We start from the raw sequence: 17,926 nt of genomic DNA, 5'->3' as shown, positions 1-17,926 counted from the left end.
TTGCAGTTTGTGATTATATTTTATTTAGAGAACACACACCTATGTAATGTCAGTCACCCACTGTACTGTGAGTTCCTGATGAGGGGGACCTTTGCCTGGTTTCCCTCCCACGATCCCTGGGCCTGGCACATAGGAGGTGCGTAATCAATATCCACTTTTCTCTTCCATCTTTCCCACCTTCCTCCTATATGATGAATTGAGGCCCCAGGAACAGGCTTCTGAATAGCAACCAATAACCTTACATTTAAGGAGTTCAAGGTGTGTTTCCCTGGGAATTGGCCATCGACTATAAATTTCCATACAAAGAAATGTCTTGTGTGTTCAAAACAGTCGACTTTTACTGTCCCTCTATTGTACACATGCAGATTCATAAGCACATATAAAGAAAATATATGCAGTGGGTTTCGAAATATAAGCAATTAAATGTGACACTATTTTCTCGTATAGATGAACATCATTAAAGCACAGAGACTCACCTTGCTTTACCTGCAGGTGGAGCCCTATGCTAATAAGGAAAGCAGAATATCAGGATACTGCTCTTCTCAGAGCAATTTATCTTCTCTGATAGAGGAAGTCCAAGAAACAAGAAATCCCCCACACCTGGGTGGAACCCTCCACAGAGCACTCAGAAATGTCCCGATCTTGCTGACCAGCTCTACAAGGGGTTCTTTTGTTCAGTAAGGAGATTAGTGTCTGGAAATGATAAGGTGGTGAGATAAGAAGTCAACAGTTTTTTTTCAACGTGACCTTGGAACATGAAGGAGTATTTGGAGAATGTTCTTATTTATTTATGTTTTAATGTAGGCTCCCCAGCTTGCATGGACCCCAGCGCATGGTTTGAATTCACAACCCCGAGACTGGGATCTGAGCTGAGATCAAGAATCAAATGCTTAACCGACTGAGCCACTCAGGCACTCCCGGGGAACATTTTTTTGATAAGAGAAAATAACTCGCTGATTTTTAAAAACTCTTATGGCAGATACTTTGAGATGTGAGCAACATCATTTTACCAATATTTAGGAATATCAGAGAAGTTATAAAACGGACTCTGGCTGCCTATTTCTGAGCAAGATCAAAGAGGAGGGAGTCACACTGCAACATCCTCGGGGGATTCAGAGGGTGAGGGGTGCTCTGCTGGGCCCAGCTCCCGCGGCTGCAGCTCCTGCCCATCCTTCAGGGGGGCTCACCCTTACAGCCGGCTGGGGATGGGAGCAGCAAATACATTTATTGATGGCAGGCCACAGTCTTCTGTGACATCGGTGTCATTTCCCCTTCTTCATGTAAAAGAAGTCCCAAAGGCAAGCATCAGCCTCTGAAAATTCCAAATTCTCAGTAAATAGCTATGAAAGGAAGCTAGGCATATGTGGCAGGATTCCTTCCAACAAAAGCACCAGGGAAAATATTTCTCTCCAGCTACGAGGATCTAACCTGAGTCTTCCAAACGCCACATCGCGGTAAGTATACCTGACAGCCTCCAGCTGGACTCTAAAACCTCTGCTCCAAGCAAACAGTAGTCCCATGAATTCATGAGAAGGCAACAATATGAAAAAGATTTTATTAAACTTCTGCCACACTGTATTATGCTGTCTAAGTGTTATTCTATCCCACTTAACCTTTGCTGACAAACTAGATTACATTTTCTCTCCTAAATCAACGGGATCCCATGAAATTGCATGAAAGATAAAGAACCTAGGATCATAAGACTGATTTGGAAATAGAGTGTCAGAGGCATGAGTTTAACAGGGGGGTTAGCTATGCTTAAGGAAAATCATCTGCAGAGTCAGACTGTAAATCCTGTCTTGAATTCTATGTAAAATATTTCTCATTATTGCAATACCGGAGAATCACTCCAAAATCCACAAGCCCCAACTCAGATACTTGTGTGTTCTGTATCCATAACCAAACCACTACTATCTCCATAAATCTCTCCTTTAATCACAGGGACCCACTGTGCAGCCTGAATTAAGATGCAAGGTTGTAAATTCATTGAAATTAGGGTAGAGAATGTCACAGGTTTTTCTGGACAAAATTAATATCCTTTGTTCTATTACAGCTTTCATATTGTCAGGGGGATCGAAGATATTCGATCAGGTAATATTAACTTACCCTACTCGGGTAAAGAGATAATAGGGATGATTAGCTGAAAGATAGGTAAAAACAATGGGGCAACACCATAAATTTTGAGGATCAAAGCCTGGCTGCAAAAAATATAAATAATAAGCCAAGGGTGATGATCCTATTAGACAAAAAAAAAAAAAACTATTTTTTAGATTAGAGCTAGTGCATTCCAGTAGCAAGAGCTGTTTAAGGTCCTAGAATTAGTCTCATCAAAGCCTGCACCTGCTATTTTGCAACACATGACACTACTGTATGGTCTCGATCTGGCATCACATAAACAATTGTGAATGGGTGAGTGGGAGTGGATCATAGACAACCCAGGTGGGATCAATGTGTCCTCCCCTTGAACCCCTGGGGCCTCGACTGCTCTAACCCACAGAATACAATGCAAGTGACACTGTGTAGGTCTCTAGGCCTCAGCCTTAAGAAATTCGCCAGGAGCCCTGAGCATCCATTTAAGAAGCCTAACTACCCTGTGACCACCATGCAAGAGACTACGTGCAGGCACAGAATCAACAGTCCTGGCTGAGCCCACCCTCCCAGCCACCCCCACCAAGGGGGCCAACCATGGCAGTGAGGCCATCCTGTGAAGCAAGTGAATACCACCAAGTGCCGCCCATCGATGCCTATGGAACAGAAGAATCACCCAGCCAAGCCCGTCCTGATGCACAAAATCATGACAGAAAATAAAACAGTGTTTGCTTTATACCTTGAAATGTTGGGGGTCGTTTGTTATGCAGCAATAGACAATTGAAGAGTATTTCTACAATCTTCAGCCAATCTAGGCTTCTTCCGAAACCACCTTTTAATTGCTCCAATTAAATAACATAACTACACATTTACTAAATACTAAGCCTAACCCCTCCTGTCACCCGTTTTCCTATACACCTACCAATGAAGCCAGAAGATGGTGGGTTGGGCTGAATCTTCTCCTTGGTGTTCTCCTGGATAATGTCCCAAAGCTGCCATATAAATTTAGGATGAAGAATGTAAAATGGTTGATTTGGGTTTCTCTGACGGTGCTGAACATATGGAGTGAACAGGTTGTAATCTGGCTTCTTGTACCACTAAGGAAAAAAAAAAATCAACAAAATCAAGTACAGAGAACCACACTGTGAGAAGGGAACCGCAGCGCCCGGGTTGGGGTGGAAGCTTTTTCCAGGCTGAAGGAACAGGAGGGGAGGGGAGGCGGTGACTGTCACTTCTGCAGGCATTGCCTCACTGGATGAGGGAAACGGAACAGAGAGGTACAGGGTTCCAGCCCTTTGGCACCGATGCTCTGTTTTTCATGAAATACGGGAGACAAGGCCGAACTTCTCTGTAAACAGACAGGCAACACTTCAAGCCTTGTGGGCCACACGGTCTTCTGCAACCAGGCAATTTGTCCACTGTATGGAGAAGGCCACGGATGATATATCACTAGTGGGCGTGGCTGCATTCCAATAAAACTTCATTTACAAAACAGGGCCACATCTGGGCCTGCTTGCTGAACCCTGGGCTCAAGCATTGCATTTCAAAAACATATTTTCCCTATCAAATGTATACCAAATGACAGCATACCAGTTATTGCCCAAGTCTGGGGCCAGGAAGACTGACAGGTGGGCACAAGGAACTGTGTGGAGTGATGAAAATATTCCATTTCTTAACTGGCGTGGTGGATACATGACTATATAATTGTGTTAATACTCATTAAAATGTATACTTCTATTGATTATATATGTTATTGTATGAAAAGATGCACAATAAGGTTGATTTTCTTTTAAATGTCTTTAGAATGTCTCCAGTGCCACCATGAGATGGAATTGCGAGGTATGTGGGGGAGAGACTGCTCATAAGGCTCCGAGGGGCCCATTCTCCCTTCAAACAGACACCTTAGGGAGATAGGAGGTATTTATTAAGATTCCAAGTAATATTCCCTATTTGAATGGGTTCTGTGGCTTTAACAGTTTTAAGAAGGACGAGGCCCAATCATCTCCAGTAGATTTTGCCCCCAAGCCAAAAGGCAGCAGGGAGGAAGCTAGAGGAGTATGGGCTTCAGTTTCCTCACCCCCTCCTCATCCAGAGCACCACCACTCAGAAATCCAGCCCTGTCGCCTGGATTTTGGCACTGTCACTACCCATGTCCATTGGGTTGGACAGCTCGGTGCCCTGGGCTTGGATGCTTCCACAGGAGGAAGAAACAAAGTCCAAAAGCCAGAGTTCTCAATCTGTCCACAAACAGCAAGAAATCCATCAGAATTTAAACCAGAAAACTTCAGACTGGAAAGAAAGCTCAAGAGTTCCAACATGCATTACACTCTTGACTCTTGGGAGAGGTACTCTTTGGAGAGCTTTCTAAAAAAATACACACCCAGGCTGCAGGCTACAGGTCTAGAAATGGGGCTCTGACAGATACATCTGAAAAATACTATCCAGGTGCTTCTGGCTTGTACTCCTAGTCAAGAACCTGTTAGCAATCGTGCTGGGTAAATGGCCAGCCTTGGTTTCAGGACTTACCAGGTTAAGATTTGCAGAATAAGGAGCAGGATCCCAGGCCACCAAAATGACGTCTTTATACAACGAACTGTCAATGAAGTGATGGCTAGGGTTGGTCAGAATCTGCAAATACATACCCAAATCATTTCAAAACAAGTGTTTGGTTTTTCAAAATCACATTTTAAAAAAAAGACAAAAATTTAAAAAATGAATCAGAGCAAGAAGAAACAATTTTGTTCAGACTTTGTATTTTTCTCTGGGAGAGAGAGGGAGGCGGGCATTGCGGACATTGCGTGCTAATGCGAGGTAAGCAATGAGGTAAGCAATGAGGTAATCCTCATTTCTGGGGAAATGAGGGTTAAAAATAAAATCCACCAGATCCTACATTTGCACCAGCAGTGTACTTACTACTCATAGCTGGTGGGATCGAATCAGCTCCTGAAAGCTATGATGGCCTCGCGAACTCAGCACCCCTAACCTCTTCTCCAATTACCTTCACGGGTGATTGGAGAGGGAGGTACAGCTGTGGATGATCCGCCTCACGAAGGCACCTCTAGAGTGCAGCCCCAGGACACACGGAACACGGACAGCCAGAGGACAGGCGGCAGCCCCCGTGTGACTTCCTCCCTCTTTGGCCCTATCTGGTTCCTGCATGAGTCCTTCGATCTCACCTGCCAATCACCTTTTTTAAACTACAGTTTTGGAGGCAAAAAAAGTATTTTCATCAGTTTTAAGGAGCAACCTTTCAGTTTTCAAGATGCACTTTCTCTCTTCACATTTGAGGATTTCTTAAGCCAGGATGTACCTTACAGGTGACACGGATTTTAATTTGGTGGGGTTGAGAACCCGAGAAGCTAGGAAGCTGGGGTTAAAGGAATGGGGCTCCTACGATCGATGGCATCTAGGAAGTAAGGAAATATGGCCCTTGTTTCTTCCGTGCTGCAGGCTGCCTGGCTCAGGGTACCATGCAGAAAGCTAATCTTCCCTTCTGCAGGCAACCTGTCATAAATCATCTGTCACCTCATGTGCTTTCTACATAGTCTGAAACTCCAGAAACTGCTGTGGTTTTGAGAATGGTTTTGAGAATGGTTTTGCTTTGAACTTGGAAAACATTCTTATGAAGAACACCAGGAAGAGAAATACAATCGTTTTTAATGAAACCATCCATTTTCCTTTTTAAAATTTTCAAATAATGGACTAAAGTTTGCGAGCCACCCCACTGACCCTTGGGTTCTGTCACCTTTGCTTTGCTCCCTTCATCCCCTTTCTCGCCACCGTGATTTCTTCTAAATTTAACTATTTTCCTCCATTCATAAAATGTGACACGCTAAGTCTATGATTATATCATACACGTGTATATGGATATACACACATATTTCCATATCTACTCTGATTTTCCCTTAAATCTTTCCTCCTATTCCTGTCACACATAAATTCCCACTTATCTGCATTTTTTTCTCATTAATTCTTTTTCATTACGAGACCCATTGACATAAGCAAGACCGTGGTCATGAATAACTGGGTAATTTCTCTTCACTCATCCAGTTAAACTACTTACCTGTAAGATGTACATCCATGAAAACACACCATCCATCTTACCTGGGAATTAATGATGCGCACAGTCGTTTTATTTCCAACATCTTTCTCATAGCCGCGTGTAGGGGCAGAGTTAAATCTCAAAACTGCATCGTGAGAATCTAAGGACACATAAATGACAAACTGACTTTATTTTTTGCTGTAGAATCAACACAATTGAGAAAAAGCATTGAAGCAAATGTCTCAATACCCGAAGTGAATTAGAAACAACCAAGAAAGTTAAGATACTCACGTACGGAATTTTCAGTACAGTGTTTATTTAGAGTGAGATGCTGGCTAGGGGACAAATCAACATGGGAACATATGAATCCACTACCAGTGGTCCTGTATCATCTCAGCTATATTTAGATACTTGTTGTATGTTCATATTCTTTAAAGATGACATGCTTTATGCAGCCATTCTCTCAAAGATCCCAGAATATTTCAAAGATGGAATCTGTGGGAGGCAAGGACGCTGTAAGACACGAGCTGTTTACACGGCTTCTTCCTGCTGGGAGCACAGAGGCTGTTCACAGTGCTGCTAATGCTCCTGCCTGCATCAAGACCAAGGGCATCTCTCACATAGAAGAGCCAGCCTTTAATATAACGTCTATAACTTGGGGTATCGGTTTGTGCTTAGAAAGAAAACCAGCCCTATATAACACTGTACGTTAACTATACTAGAAGTAAAACTGAACACTGATGCCCAGAACACCTACGTGAGAGCAACTGAGGGCATTCTGTATGCCCAGCAATGGTAGGACTTACTGCCGTAGCCCTAGATGATGGGAAGCTGGACCACCAGTGGTACTGGCTGCCAATGCTCTTTATATTCTGTAAGGCATACCTTGGTTCACCGAGCCTCAACTACAGCATAAATCCATGTCCCTCTTCATTCAATTTGACAGGCTTTTTCAAGTTCTCAGAGGTCCTGGGTGAAAAACCAAGCTTCCCGTATCCTAGAGGCTGACAAGGACACAAAGATCTAGAGGTAGAAGAGAATGGGCTAGGCTGATTAAGTGATGGGAATGAGGGTATGTTCCCTTCCCATAAAGGAGTCTAGATGCATACATATGTCTTGAAATTTCCTGAGCCAGCTACTGTGTTGCTCAGAAACCAGAGTTAATCAGCAATAAGGGAATTTCTATGGGCTATCTTTAGCTTCAAAAATTCTATGCACATCTCAGGTTAAACTTAGAGTAACAATAATGCCTGTGTTTGTGTGAGAAAGGTAAGATGACCTCTTTCTGATTTGCCAAAGAGCCTATGGATGTACCCTGCGTTTACTGTGATGGTACCCCACATGCAAGTCCCGTAAGCAGCCCATAATATTCCCTTGAGTCCTACTATCCTCTCCTGAGCAGATTCCCTGAGAGAGACCTTCCTATTCCCAAAGTAGCAGAGACTCGGGACACATGCCACCAAAGGTACCATCGGGTACCTTTCCTGACGAGCTCTAAGTTCAGAAGAATTTGTATTCCAGTTTCAAGCACCAAAATCAAATAGAACACAAAGAATGCATAAAGGATACCTGGCTAGACCATTAAAAAATTCTATACCGTCCTTTTAGGGGAAATGTTACAGGGGTCAGCAAGCTATGACCTGCTACCCGTTTTAGCAAATAAACCTGTACCATGACACAGACACACTCATTTGTTTATCTATTGTCTATAATAGCAGAGGTGAGTTCTGACAGTGATCCCATGGCTCACAAAGCCTAAAATATCTACTACTTGGCTCTTAAAAAAAGAAAAAAGATGTTTGCCAATCTTTACATTCTAGGCGATCCATGCTTTGCATAAATGATGCCAAAAAACATTAACACACTAACACTTTCTATCTTCTTTACAATATAAGCACTTGTTTGTACAATTTTTTGAATGAACTGTCTTAGTATTTATTTTTATTGAATAGTATTTGGTCATAAAAAAACAAATGCCATTTGAGCTAGAAAAATTAGATTACCCTAAGCAGTGATTTTCACTTTTGGGTCTCCGAACACTCCTACACTCTTGAAAATTATCAAAAACTCAAAGTTCTTTTGTTTATTTGGATTGCATCTTTCAACATGTGCCATCCTAGGAAGCAAAACTTAAAGATGTCTGTTTATTTATTTATTCATTTATTTATTTATTTTAAATTAAAACATTTTAATGAAAAATAACCATCTTTTCAAAAAAACAGCAAGAAGACTGGCACTGGTTTAAATGTTTACAAATCTCGTTAATGCCTGGCTTTTCAGAAGACCATTGGTTTTTATCTGCTTCTGCATTCTATCTGCCGCAATATATTGCTGTAGTTGAATTATGTCAAGACTCAGATATATTGTTGAAAATGTAAGGAGTACTTTAAGTCTTTCCAGATTACTGAGAATATTCTTCTTTGGTACTTCATCAAAACTTGGCAAGGGCTAGTTTCTTAAAACAAACAAACAAAAAAAAAAAACTTTTGTAATACGGAATGTGAAACAATATCAAGGAACTTTCCATGCTCCGTTGCATTGGAATACATCCAAATACTTCATCTTGCTTTTAAAATGGATTCACCCATGCACGGTTTTGTAGCATTGTGCAATGATCATTTGGAACTACCAGTTCCATCAGTTATATGTAGATCTTCCAAATATTGATGCATTTCATTATGAAGTATCCTTCCAAATCCCATCAGTTAGTATTACCATACATCTAAGCATGGAAGTGTCCAAGTCTGAAACCATGTGTCATGGGGTTGATGAGGTTGAAACTAGCAGAGTTGAAAGCTTGTTTTTCAGAGAACTGTTTCCCCCTAAGCAGCTACTGTGTCTTTTCAGACCCCACAAACAAGCCCACTGGCTGCTTCTGCAGAAGCCTGGACTCAAGATCAACTGATACGGTTCCAGGCTATGAGCAAAGGAGGCCCTGCATTCCTTACTCGTGGAAACAAGCCCAAGACCCCATCCAGTTTATAATGGCTTGGAGCAAACCCAAACCCTTTCTCCTCGTCTGAAGAAAACCTCCTGACATCAGGGGCTGAATGCCGCCTCATTCTGATGTTAAGTCTCCACCCCAAAGTGAACACAGGATGTATGTTTGCTCAATGTGCAGGTTCCATTTTTCCTCACGAGCTGTCATAAGTTTCCCTACCCTTTTCATCAGTATATATGCAATCTCAACCCCTATGATTATTAAAAACTCATTCTCTCCCCCTTTGGGGAGGCAGATTTGAGGCTTGTCCCCTTGTCTCCCAGTTTAGCTTCATAAATAAACCCTTCCTTTGCCGCACACCTGATGTCTTAGTGACCGCCTTTGCTGTGCATCGGGGACATGAACTTGGGTTTGGTTACAAGTTCATGGTTGAAAGCTTGAATTTTATCACTGGCAAAAATATTGCCAGTTATTTTCCTAAAAGTGACAGGCTCACTCAATTCCTTTTTGAGACAACATCTACCAAATATCAAAGTCTGAATAAAACAGGTCTATCAGTCATGTGTTTCAAGTAAAAATTGTGTTTCATGACACAAGTGGCTAGTTCTGCTCACAACTCAAACCACACGGAGGCCTTTCCATCGTGCACTGGTATGCAGAAGTGTGTTTTCACTTTACTGCCCACTTTGTCTTAAAAACACAAGTAAGTAGTCAGGGCAGCCTAGGTGGATCAGTGGTTTAGCGCCGCCTTCAGCTCAGGGTGTGATCCTGGAAACCCAGGATCGAGTCCCACATCGGGCTCCCAGCATGGGGCCTGCTTCTCCCTCTGCCTGTGTCTGCCTCTCTCTCTCTGTGTCGCTCATGAATAAATAAGTAAAATCTAAAAAACAAAAAACAAAAAACCCACACACATGTAGTCAAAGATTGATATTTAATAAAACCAGTATTTTTTCCTGCTTCAGCAAGGACATCCATAAGTGAAACTGGTACTCTCTTCTCTTCCTGCTGAGCATGACTCCGAAAACCACCACAGCAACTAGTCCTGTTGGGCAGGACACTAACCAACAGTGTTACCTACCACTGCCTCTGCATCATCAGTGGGAACATCAACCGTTCAAAAGACCCCTGCCCACTATTATGGAAACATTTTTCACCTCCTGAGCCCCTGAAGGGATCTCGGGGACCCCAAATGTGAACCACACCCACCATGTGAATTGCTGATCTGGGGCAGCTCTCTCCCGAGGCAGAGAAGAGGCTCCAGTGAGCTGACCTCCAGGAACTAAGATAATCAGGACAATCCGAAGACGGGAAGCCTGAGGCCAACACTCCTGAACCAAAATTCTGCCACTACACCATGCTGCCCTTGGTCACGGCCTCAATCTAAAGGAAAGCTGAAGAAGCCAAGGCTCCCAAGCAGTGGGTGCATTTCAGAGCCATCAGGTAGAAATTCCAATTCACCATACGGCCCCTGAAAATGTCACAGCTTTGAAATGCCGGTATCCTACAACGAGGTGTGCGTCCACCCTTCCAGCAACTGCACAGGGCACAGGGCACAGAAATGGAATCTGGCTTAACTCCTTTGGAAGTGGTAGGAGTCTGAAGAGTTAAGAGGCCAGTTTTTGTGGAGGAGGCAGGGAGGTAGGGTCGGAGGCTGCTATGGATGGAGAGTGAACCTCCTTAAAGCCTCCAGGAGGATCAGGATGGGAGGGGGAGCAGGGGGGGAGGCCAAGCCCAGTGTGTCCATCAGGCAGACACGTTCTGTAAATGTATGCCTGGCTGTGCACCTCCCTGATAATGCGCCTGAAAAACTAAGCTGTCCATTCCTATTTACAGAAGGAGGAATGGATCAGACAGCAAGCACACGGGGAATAAAGGAAAGCCTCATTTCTGGAGAAGGCATTTCCAGGGTAGAGCCATTTCGTGTTGACCTTGAGAAGCGAGCCAGGCTACATACATTCACTGAAGGAAGATTAAAAAACCCTTTAAGGAGCAGCCAGACGAGTGATGCGCACGCACTAAGTCACCGCTTGCCTCGGGCACCGGCTCCCACGTCCCCCTCCTCCTCTCCTGTGCTCCTCCAGAAAACAAAATCTGAACCAGCAAGGGTGCAAAGCCTCCAGTCTTTAGGAAGGGCCTGCCGACGAGATGATTCATCCCTCTGGAGACTCCGTCACCCTGGGACTGCTGCATTGTGAGTTACTTCCTTTGTGCCTCCAGATCCGGGCTCTGGAACAGTCTCTCTCAAAAGAAAAGCTGACCCATCTGCTTCCCTGCTTCAAAGATTGCAAGGCTGGGACGCCCCGGGGGCTCAGTGGTGGAGTGTCTGCCTTTGGCTCAGGGTGTGATCCCAGGGTCCTGGGATCGAGTCCCACATTGGGAGTCCCCTGCAGGGAGCCTGCTTCTCCTTCTGCCTGTGTCTCTGCCTCTGTCTTTCTCAGTGTCTCTCATGAATAAATAAATAAAATCTTAAAAAAAAAAAAAAAAAAAGATTGCAATGCCTCTCTCAGCACCGTGGGCCCAGGGGTCAGAGTTGGTTTCTGGAGACAAGAGACTGGGGTTTAATGGAGTCTAGGCTCCACCCCCTGTGCCTTTAGGTACCTCCATAAAGCAGACACCATTGGAGCCCTGGTTCTCAACAGTTAACATAAAAGCACCTAGAAGAGGACTTTGTCTGCAGCAGACACCCTGCAAGCAGCACCTTGTATTACAATTATTAAGTGAAGTCTATTTTCTGGAGGATGATGCCCAAGAACATCGTGAGCTGCCTGCCTGCCTGCTTATCAACTTAGGTTTGTCCCCACTCCTGGCCCCTGGTGCTCTCTGTAGCTCTCACTACCCATCCTCCATCTCCCACCCTGTACCCTCTTGAGAAGCCCCCACACCCACTCCTGGCATTCCTTACACTGTGTCTCGTCTCCCTGTGACCATGGCCTCTGGCCTGGATTTCCCTCTTCTGGGCAGTCCTGGCTCACCTTCCCTCTACCTGGCCACCAGCCCTCATGGTGGGTTAGGTTTCCGTTGTCATTTCTTCCCTGTCAGTCTGCGTATCTCTCTGTCCTTCAAACCATGAGACTGGAATTGCCTGTTACAGGCGGTCCCTGCTACTAGGCTGCAGAGGATTTGAAGTTTAGCTCTGTGCCTTATTCATCTTTGCATCCCTAGTGCCTCACACAGTATCAGGCCTCAGTGAGTTTGGGATCAATACATAATCGATGCCTGTTAAATGACTATATGATCTCCTTTCTCACCTTCCAAAGTATCAGGATATGCCAAATCCCCAAGCTTTTACCACCAAGTACTCTATGCCTGCTTCCTACACCCTCCCATTCCCCATACACTTCCCAGAATTTGATTTTCAGGCACACGGATCCTGATTTCCCACACCAAGGCTACTCCTGTTAGATATCTAGCAGATATCACAGAGGAGACTCTGTCCTGTGTTTGCACAGGACCGTGGGTAGCTGATCTCACCACCAATTTATTATTGTTTGTATGTTGGCTAAAAAGAAATCATCTCTAAGTTCTAGGAAAGGCTGTTCCATGTTTCCAAAAACAGTTCAGTTGGCTTTTCAATAATATATTCAAAGTGGAGGTGTTTACAACTGCTGCACTGTTCTCAAAAACCACCACACCCCTGGACTCCAGCATCTCGGAGCGGGAAGCGGGGCTGCGCTGCCAGCAGAGCAACCAGCAGGGGGAGCGAGATGGCAGCTGATGCTCAAGGCTGAGGCCCGACTGGGTGTAGGGACTCGCAAGAGACCCTGGAGGACAGCCTGGAGAGACCTCCTCCAGCCCAGGGTTGACCTGGGGCTAGCCTCGGGTACTTTCCTAGCTGCTTCCCCAGTTTTTCATGAGCCCATGACCTTCGGTAAGTCCTCTGATCTTCACTTAGCCAATGTCACAAGCAGCGATGTGGGGGCCAAGATGCCTTTAGCTAACTAGCAGAGCATGCCCCAATATTGCAAGCTGCCTGAAGGAGTCCTCTGCGTGAATCTGTTTTCAGCAAGAGAGCCATTAACAACTATGTGTTAATAAGCACACATTCGTCAGGGGAGTAGGAAGGAGAAATGTCAGCACCTGGCATGCCCAAGTGTTGAGACTGAGAGACACTAGCTTATAAAAATGAAAGGCTTTCTTGTTTTTACACATTGAACTATGCTCTGATTATGTATTCTTTTTTAAATTTTTTAATTTTTTATTTTTTTATTTATTTATGATAGTCACAGAGAGAGAGACAGAGAGAGAGAGAGAGGCAGAGACATAGGCAGAGGGAGAAGCAGGCTCTATGCACCGGGAGCCCGACGTGGGATTCGATCCCGGGTCTCCAGGATCACGCCCTGGGCCAAAGGCAGGCGCCAAACCGCTGCGCCACCCAGGGATCCCGTATTCTTTTTAAAAAAAAAATATTTATTTTAGAGAGAGAGCATGCACAAGTGGGGGGAGGGGCAAAGGAGGGGAGAGAGAGACAGAGACAGAGACAGAGAGATAATCCTGAAGCTAACTCCCCATTGAACATGGTGCCAGAGCAGGGCTCGACCCCAGGACCCTGAGATCATGACCTGAGCCAATATCAAGAGTCGACCGCTTAACCGACTGAGCCACCCACGTGCCCTTGATTATGTATTCTTAAAATCTTAGTACAAAGTTTGATTCAAAGGAACCTAGGCAAAACAATAAAGAGAATTTCTTTTAATTTCTGAGTGTGTTCTTCCGTGATGAGTCTATAATCCTAATCACGAAGCTTCATATAAGTGCCGGCAATATAAATTAAATTTGGATGCTAGAAACTAACAAAGATATAAGTGACATTTCACGTTCTCCAGAAATGTGTAATTCCTGGTATCTTTCACGCTGTCTTCCAAATTCTGAGTAGAGTTTACAAGACTCTGGTCAGGGATACATATGCCAGAATAAAGAGCAAGAGAAATCTCCCTGACACGCAAGAGCAATCCAAATACGCAACTACTGTGCAGAGGTGTTTAAAATGAAGCAAAACAAAACCAGAAGCAAGTTACTGCCTGCTTTAAAGCATAATACTTAAATTCCTTCTTACATTATTAATAATGGTCCTCGGGAATGGTTAAGAACTTCACCCCAGGGAGCTCTAACCCACTGTTCTTCCCTAATCAATTGCAGACTGCTCTGCTCCAGCTTTGGCGGCATGTGACACATGGACAGTGTTGTGAGCCTGCTATAATGTCAGCATGGGGACACTGGGACCCTAGACCTCAAGCGCATGCTTGGGCCTTGGTTTTCTGAGCTTTTTAAAAATTTCACATTCAGCTCCATTCCCAAGAATGTCTGAGATGGGGCTTGGGTTGTGGAGCCTGATTACAATGGCACCGGACAGCTCTGGCATATTGGCCGGTCCTCAGGAACACGGCACACTGGTGGGCCCTGGAAACAATGGCTCTTCCTGTCTTACAAGTGGGCAAATGCCCCTGCACTGTCACTTCCAGGTTGAGTTATGGGCTGTCACCAACACCATCTACTGTGAGAATGTATCACCCACAGCTGTTTGACACCTGGACGTGAGGCCCAGGCCATGTCTGAATCACACTTTTTTCTTGGCACCTAGTACAGAAACCTGCACACAGTAGGGACCAAACTCGTGTTTGTTAACTGAGTGAATAAGTCTGAAGGATCAAATGGATGACTCACTGCCATGCCAATGGGATGAGCCTGGGCACAAAGGGAAGTGTAAGGCCTTACAGCAGAAACTGAAGTTTCCTGAGGAAGAAGGAATTCTGCTTCCAGATGCAACAGAGAAACCCTGCCTCAGTTTCCCACCTGCTAGCCTGCCCTATGGACTTTGGGTTCCAGACTGCGGTCTCAACTCTTACCTTAGTTTCCAGCCTACTCACCTGCCCTACAAATCTCAGACTTGCCAGTCCCCACAATGCAGGGGCAAGTGCTTAAAATAAATCTCTCTATCTCTCTATCTCTCTATCTAATCTCCCATCAGTCCGTTTCTCTGGAGAGGCCTGATACAGGAACTACGACCCAGGAGTGCTCCTGGGCTCCTGACACGGCTTCGAAGGCCGAGTTCAGAAGGAAAGAAGGAGGCCCAAGCTGTGGTCCCGTTACTACCGTTTTGGAGAGAGGCCCCTTCTAGGTGCACGACTGTGACCCAAAGGCTGGACGCGCACCGACGGCCTGAGGTCGGTGCTCCTTGCTCCGACCCGAAGGGCTCTGCTCTGAGCCCACAACATCCACTTAGTCCCGGGGCTAATGAACACGATCATCATGCCTGCTTCTCTTTGGAGGCGACCCCGATCTCTGTCGCTGCCCCGTGGGAGCTCTGCTTTCCTTTCTGTCCCCTTGCTCGGCCGCCGTGACCCTGGCACCTCGGGGCTCGGTCAGGCCTCCGCAAGCTACCGTGGGGCGCGTCCCGGTAGAACCGTTTCCGCAGGAGAGGAATGGAGAGCGGCTGCGGGGGGCGGGGGCGGGGGCGGGGGCGGGGTCCCCCCTCTGCCCTAGATCGCCCCCCCCCCACCCTCCCCCCGAGACCCGCGCTGGCACAGAGCCCGGGCGCCCGCCCCCCCGCCCCGCGGCGGGACCCACCTATCTCCTCGCCCAGGGAGGAGTTGAGGATGGCGCCGGCCGACATGACCACGGCGCAGCTCCGCAGGCCGCGCGGGTGCAGCCGGCTCAGCGGCACGGCGGGGACCAGCTTCCGCCAGCCGAGCGCGGCGAAGGGCGCCTCCCGGCCGTCCAGCGTGCGCACCCGCACCCGGCGCCGCAGCGCGCACAGCAGCTCGGCGCGGCTCAGCCCGGCCGCCCGCCGCCCGCGGAAGCGCACGCCGTGCTTGTTGGCGCTCAGGTAGTCCTGCATGGCCTTCTGCAGCCGCGGGGCGAGCATCTTGGACGAGACGTCCCCCCTCCAGAGCCGGTGCAGGAAGGCCCTGGACATGGACGAGTACAGCCTGTCCCCGTCGCCGCCGCCGCCGCCCGCCAGCGCCCGGCTCCCGCCCGCGCTGCGCGGCCGCTTCCTCGCCCGCCTCCTGGGCTCCGGGCCGCCCGCCGCGCCCCCCTCCCGCCGGCCCGGGGCTCCCGGGGAGGGGCCCCCCGGCGTGCCCTGAGCGCGGCCGCGCAGCCCGGGCTGACCCGCGGCAAAAAGGTAGTCGTCGTCCTCCGGGTAGAAGGCGCTCTGCGATTTTCTCCCGATCTGGGAGGAGAAGAACTCCTCGTCATTTTCCAAGCCGCCCTGCGCCTGGGCCCACCGAGGCAGGGCGGCCGGGCGGCCTTCCAGCGGCCCCTGGTGGGCGCCCAGGCTCCCGGGCCAGGCGGGCTCCTGCAGGGCGCCCATGATGGCCCTGTGCTTCCCCTGCACCGGCAGGAGCCTCCTGGTCTCCAGGAAGGAGAAGGCGCTGGGCGCGGGCTCAGCGGGGGTGCTGTCGGTGAAGTAAATGAAGATCACCACGAAGAGGAGCCCCCACGCGAATATCCCGCAAAGCATTCGTTGTCTCCATTGCTTCAAGTGTGGTTTCATGGCAGGGCTCTGGGGCCAGCACGTGGGGCCTTACAGCTGGGGGAGGCCCAACGAACCTGAAAAACAGCCAAGGTCTACAGTTAGCCGCCGGAAGACACCTGCTCCTCGGGCCCTGGCGCTGGGGTCAGTCTGGCCTGAGTAGTGGTCCTGCAGGGAAGAGTTAAAGGGGGCTTCGGAAACCAGGATCTTTGGGGAATTTTGACTAAATTCAAGTGTCATATGCCCTGCTTTCTCAGACCCAACCTCTGCAAGACAAGGGGTCCCACTGAGAGTCCTGGGAGAGACGAGGAGGAGTGGCTGTGTATTTGGAAAACCTCTGGAGGCATGACCGCCTCCCTGCCCTGACAGCTCCTTAACTGGGGCCCAGCCCAACAACCTCTCCCTGCGACTGCCTTTACAGAACTCTATTTGGTAAAGCAAAGCAGCTGAGTTAAGCAGAGTTGGCCCTCTCTTCTCTGCTTTATCAGAACACCAAAGGCTCAGTTTCTAAGGGGGTGACAACCATATCAGATTCTTCACAGTCCCTCCCAGGGCCTGGAGGCTGCCTGGAACATACCAGAAGTCCACCGATGGTCCCGAATAAGCAATGCTTCAGAGACCGTGGCCGTGGACCAAAGTTATGCCAGAGTGTCTGTGGACTTCAAAAATGCACTCAAATAAATGCCCTCCTACTTCATCCCCATCATGAGTCCCTGATGGAATAGGAGGGAAGTATGTTAACCTTTCAAATAAGGCAGGAGATGAGGAGAGAGCTTGCTGTTTCTAGATGAGCCTCCAACCGGGAAAGGGATAAAAAGTGTAAGATAAAATGTAAGACGGGGGGAACCTCTCCTTGATACAGTACTGTAACCCATGTTTCTTGCTACATTGCTGCGTGGGATAAAACATTAATAAGAAATGCACCTAACCTTCAGGAATGTAAGCAAAGCCCACAAAAGGAAAAAAATATAAGGCATATGTAATAATACTGGAGCTTACTGGAGCCTAACAATAAGCACAGCGTCCAACACAGGCAGGCACTGAATAAATATTGGCTAAAAGGATGACGTCAGCCTGCATGTGCGTGTTGGTGGTGGGGGCTATATGTTTGGGTAATGGGGTTGGAAGTAGAGACTGAACTGGATAGTGATGTGATCCCCATCCAGCCATGGGGGACCTTGAGGGCCTACTTGGATATCTGAGCCACAGGCTCTGTGAGAAATGGGGAGGAGTGAAGTTGTCTGAGCAAGAGGGTACCATGTTGGTTGCATGGGCTTTCGGATTTCTCTGTAGCAGGGAAGAGGGACAGGGCAGAGTGTAGGAGGGGGCTTCTAGAGGGTCCTTAGTAGAAATCGGGACATTCAGAGTAGAATGGGAGGTACTC

The 17,926-nt window shown here is 47.3% G+C and overlaps 1 protein-coding gene across 4 annotated transcripts in view; it reads right to left on the bottom strand.

Annotated features, from left to right (window-relative positions):
* Nucleotides 1-17,926, bottom strand: part of ST6GAL2 (ST6 beta-galactoside alpha-2,6-sialyltransferase 2) — a 75,675-nt gene that overhangs the window by 18,135 nt on the left and 39,614 nt on the right. For all 4 annotated transcript variants that reach the window (XM_038550873.1, XM_038550875.1, XM_038550872.1 and 1 more), the window contains exons 2-5: nt 15,636-16,619; nt 6,193-6,290; nt 4,615-4,716; nt 3,011-3,185 (exon numbers count right to left, since the gene is read on the bottom strand). In XM_038550873.1, coding sequence (XP_038406801.1) covers nt 3,011-3,185; nt 4,615-4,716; nt 6,193-6,290; nt 15,636-16,563 — 1,303 coding nt within the window. In that variant the 5' untranslated portion in view covers nt 16,564-16,619. The remainder of the gene's footprint in view (nt 1-3,010; nt 3,186-4,614; nt 4,717-6,192; nt 6,291-15,635; nt 16,620-17,926) is intronic.

The sequence above is a fragment of the Canis lupus genome, chromosome 10, assembly GCF_011100685.1.
Source record: "Canis lupus familiaris isolate Mischka breed German Shepherd chromosome 10, alternate assembly UU_Cfam_GSD_1.0, whole genome shotgun sequence".
Classification (NCBI taxonomy): Eukaryota; Metazoa; Chordata; class Mammalia; order Carnivora; family Canidae; genus Canis; species Canis lupus.
This window is presented reverse-complemented; position numbering and strand designations above follow the sequence as displayed.